The sequence below is a fragment of the Lactuca serriola genome, chromosome 8 (assembly GCF_051521515.1).
Source record: "Lactuca serriola cultivar US96UC23 chromosome 8, Lser_US96UC23_V15, whole genome shotgun sequence".
Lineage (NCBI taxonomy): Eukaryota > Viridiplantae > Streptophyta > Magnoliopsida > Asterales > Asteraceae > Lactuca > Lactuca serriola.
Window position 1 is genome coordinate 248420262 of NC_136415.1, and position 4410 is coordinate 248424671.

The window sequence follows — 4410 nt, forward strand, 5'->3', positions numbered from 1 at the left end:
TCTCCATCGCTTCCCGGAGGAAATCTCAGGTTGTTTTCAGCTTTGGGGTTTTTCGATTTCATCATTTTCCCCAATTTTCAGCTCCCGATTCTTCCCTTCTTGTTCTAATCTTACCCTTCAATTCCACCCCACCCTCCTAATCTCACCGATTCCTTCATTTTCAATGGGATCTCTTTCTTTGTGAGTTTTCTTTTCACATCACAATAGTTGATCACTGAAGAAGCAATTTTCTAAATCTTTTTGTTGTTAATCAAAATTGCGTGTATGGCGATCAGATTCACTGTTTCTTACTCCAGCTACGTGGCCCAAAACCTAGCCACCGCCTCCGGAAAATCCAATACATGCCGAATTGTTCACGAGGTGTTTTCTCGTCCTCGTATATTCCAGAATCCTGACCGAGATCCCGTCGCCGGGTACGGTCCGGCAGCAACGGCGGGTTCAAGGTGTTCGGTTTCGACGTATGCCACTCTCGCATGTGATTATCTTGGCGTTGAGACCTCCTCCAAACCTTCTCCCCTCGTTGTTGGATTGATCTCGTTGGTAAAGTCAACGGCTACCGGTGGTGGCGTTGGTGGTGGTTCTGGGGTTTTTGGGATTTCGCCGTTGAAGGCGTCTTCCATGATTCCGTTTTTCCATGGGTCGAAGTGGCTCCCATGTAACGAGATTAACAGTACGGAGGTTGATAAAGGCGGTACTAGCTCGACGAAGTCCAATCAGACTACTACTGATTGCGTGAAAACCTGCAATGTTGCAAGTACCAAAATCATCATTGAGAGGAACAATTGGTTTTCAAAACTATTAAGTGTTTGCTCCGATGATGCTAAGGCTGCCTTCACCGCTTTGAGTGTCAGTATCTTATTCCGGTCGCAGTTGGCTGAACCAAGATCCATCCCCTCTGCGTCCATGAGCCCTACTCTTGATGTGGGTGATCGCATAATGGCCGAAAAGGTATAATCCCAATTCTAACCTTATTACACACTATATGAATGATGGTTGCCAATTTCGCCATTTTGGCTTTTCAATTCACATAGTGATTGTATGCAAGATTTTGAGTTTTTGCCTGTTATTGATTTAGGTTTCATACCTCTTTCGGAAGCCAGAAGTTCCAGATATTGTGATCTTCAAGGCTCCTCCCATTCTTCAGGTGCGATTTCACTTCTTGATTATAAGTATCTTTGATTAGTTCTGTGTTTTGTTGTTTGCTCATTGTCTTGTATCAATAATCTTGTAGGAATTTGGCTACAGTTCTGGTGATGTATTTATAAAAAGAATTGTAGCAAAGGCTGGAGATTGGGTTGAGGTAAGATTATGATATATGATTAACCTCCTTTTTTCAAGAGAATTATCTACTGCATTTATCTTTCCAAGATGTTAAATTCGTTCCATATTTTAGGTAAGAGGAGGTAAACTACTAGTGAATGGTGTAGCACAATATGAAGAATTCATCTTAGAGCCATTAAAATACGAAATGAAACCTATGGTAGCTTTTTTTCCCTTCAACTCCATATAAAGCCTTCATTATGCTAATTAGAACAAAAGATTTAATCTCAAATCATGTTTATGTTGTTTGTGGTTTAGCTTGTGCCAGAAGGGTGTGTCTTTGTGATGGGTGACAACCGTAACAACAGTTATGACTCGCACGATTGGTAATGCTTGCGTCCTTTTTTATACAGTGTTTGACATGCATTGGACTGATACTGTCAGTCTGTCAGTCTAGTCCTGTATCAAGATTACAATCCTTATGATTTTTGTGATGTGATGGTGCAGGGGTCCACTTCCGGTGAAAAACATTGTGGGTAGGTTATATGCAGTGATTAGGTTAATTTACTCATAGTTTTGAGTAATTTTTTTATCATCATGTCCAGGTCCCTTCTCTACTGTCTTCCGTGAAATGATACTCTCCTACATTATGCAACCATGTTGTATAATCTTAGCCATTACACCTGCAAATTCAGATTTGGCAAAATCAGATGCACTTCAAATGGATGTGATTGTTGATCCTGATGGTAATTATCAAATATACTATGCTTTGTAAATGGTAATTATCAGGAGTTCCATTTGTAATTCACATAGCATTTCAATTTTGAGTAGCTAAATGCTTATGATAATAATATAAATATATATATATATATATATATATATATATATATATATATATATATATATTTCAGATTGGATCTTCACTTGGATTTGAAGATGGAGAGTTTGAATCTTCCAAAATAATTCGCCCTGCTGCTTTGTTTTATCACAATGAGGATGATTCCTTCTATTTTGTTGACTCAGAGGTATTCTTTTTTAAATGAATAATTACAAATATATTGATGGGGATATAGTCTTATTATGGTTTTTACTTTTCATATGATGAAAGAATCATGCTATAAGCAGAGCTGATATGGAGAGCAGGACAGTTGAGACATTATATCAAAAACCTAATGTCAGTGAGACAAAAAGTAGTTTAGTGACTTGGATCATTGATAAACTTTAGAGTGCAAAAGACATTCCTTCAAATTCTGAGGAAGTTGATCCTAAATTAAATTTTTACCCCTGTCATCTTCTCAAGTCATTGGAAAATTACCACATTTTACATGTCATATTTTAATTAACATGATATACTGTTAATTATGATGTTATTTAATAATATTTTTTGTGGTGTGAAGGATCTTCAAAGATTATAGAGATCTGTGGACAGTTGATAAAGGAGAAATCATCCCTCGTAAAAGAAATACTGCCTAGTCAGCAGCTGCCACAAAATAATTTCTCGGTGGAGGGTATTTCACGTGCGGGTCTGCTTTATTATGTGGTAACTTTTCAGGACAATATCGTAATTTGTGACACAGGTAAAATTAAATATTTTCCTTTTGTTTTAATTGATGAAATACAATATCCTCTAAGAAACAAGAGTGTTTAGATGGTCAGGTGGTGCGGAAATACAACAAAACTTGTGAGCCAATGACAAGCTTTGAGTTTTCAAATTTTGGAATGCTAGGATTGCCATACTGGTTGTTGCCCCTTATGAAATCAACTTATGATATGAGCTCTGTTTTTCACATGGTCTAGGACCACTAATTGCTTAGGATGGTAACTGGGTTGTCTTTTTGCGCCCTCCTTTGATACACCATAAAGGCATGAAGATTCTCTCTCTCTCTCTCTCTCTCTCTCTCTCTCTCTCTCTCTCTTTCTCCAAATTCTAAAACAAACAACAACAGGTAAATAGATGCCAACATTTTGCTTAAAATTCTGTGAACATTGAAAAAAAACAAGGTCGATAGTGCCTTTTTCTTGAGATTGTCAAAAGTTAAATAAAATAAAAAAATAAACAAGGGTAATATTGTAATAGGGAGGGTCTTAATACATAAAGTGACCAACCTCTCACTTAGCACGACAAGTCATTTTGATTTTATTAAGTAAAAAAGAAACAACCTTATTAATCTACATGCATTTAGTCATGTACTGCTGTCCCACAATTTGTCATCATAGAAGAAGACCCTGCTGTCCCACAAGGGTAATATTGTAATAGGGCTGCTTTATATGTCATCATAGAAGACCCTGCTGTCCCATAATTTGCAACAATTTGTATTATCATTATTTGATTTTAATAATAATTTGTTTTGTTTTATTGTTGAGGTTATAGATTGATAGTCTTACTTTTTATGTCATTATTATTTATTTCTTTTTTTGTTTGCAGTTTCTTGCAGAAACTTTGGATGTTGTTCAAGACATTAATTGGCTCATTTCTCTTGGAAATGCTTTTGCAAAGCAGTATGAGCTTTATACATATGATGATGAGCATTCTGCACTACTTCACAGGTATGAACTCATTATCATTATCATTACATTTTTTAATTAAATTATCTTATTGAGAGTATTCTTCTCCTACAAATGTCTTGGTATACTTCTTCAGAAAGTTGATAACATGACTTATGTTCGTGATAAAATCGTCTGGATGTACAAACAAGCAAATAATCTAGATTTCAAGTATTCCAGCACCTTGATAATTATTACATTGCTATGTTTCACATTTAACCCTGTTTTCTAATATTGTTTTGGTTGAACATGTTATTCCTCAACTTTTAACAGATTCTTGAATTGTGACTCACCCCTGGAGCTTTCTGAATGCAGGCTTATTTTGGTGCTGGATTAAGTGGAGTTCTGGCTTCGTGTGTGCGAGTGGGAAGGAACCAACCCAATGCCCCCGGAGTTCTGGCACCTTCCATCTTTACTTCCTATGTATCCAGGTTAATCTACTCGTATTTATTCATGTCTCAAAGTGTGTATTCCAATATCAGGTATCATGATTTGTGTATTTAAATTTTGAAATAGGGTCTTGTTCAATGCTTTAGCTGTGTTTGCTCTAAGGGAGATCAACTTATCAAAAGTAAGTTACTGTTTCACCCTTTTATTTAATATTTT

The 4410-nt window shown here is 36.4% G+C and overlaps 1 protein-coding gene across 1 annotated transcript; it reads left to right on the forward strand.

The window, feature by feature from the left end:
- The first annotated feature begins 264 nt into the window (after nucleotides 1-264).
- Nucleotides 265-4141, forward strand: LOC145068008 (thylakoidal processing peptidase 1, chloroplastic-like). The gene is made up of 11 exons (XM_079015014.1): nucleotides 265-948; nucleotides 1076-1144; nucleotides 1232-1300; nucleotides 1394-1480; nucleotides 1579-1646; nucleotides 1768-1796; nucleotides 1866-2006; nucleotides 2658-2800; nucleotides 3686-3807; nucleotides 3862-3975; nucleotides 4078-4141. Exons 1-11 carry the CDS (start codon nucleotides 265-267, stop codon nucleotides 4139-4141), a joined length of 1590 nt encoding a protein of 529 aa, XP_078871140.1.
- The last annotated feature ends 269 nt before the right edge of the window (nucleotides 4142-4410 follow it).

Bases quoted from the DNA above. Each gene is read 5' to 3' on its own strand.
- LOC145068008 (XM_079015014.1), top strand. From the start codon at position 265: ATGGCGATCAGATTCACTGTTTCTTACTCCAGCTACGTGGCCCAAAAC. The intron at 1,481-1,578 runs GTAGCTTTTTTT...TTTGTGGTTTAG, and splicing joins AATACGAAATGAAACCTATG to CTTGTGCCAGAAGGGTGTGT. The intron at 1,797-1,865 runs GTAGGTTATATG...CATCATGTCCAG, and splicing joins TCCGGTGAAAAACATTGTGG to GTCCCTTCTCTACTGTCTTC.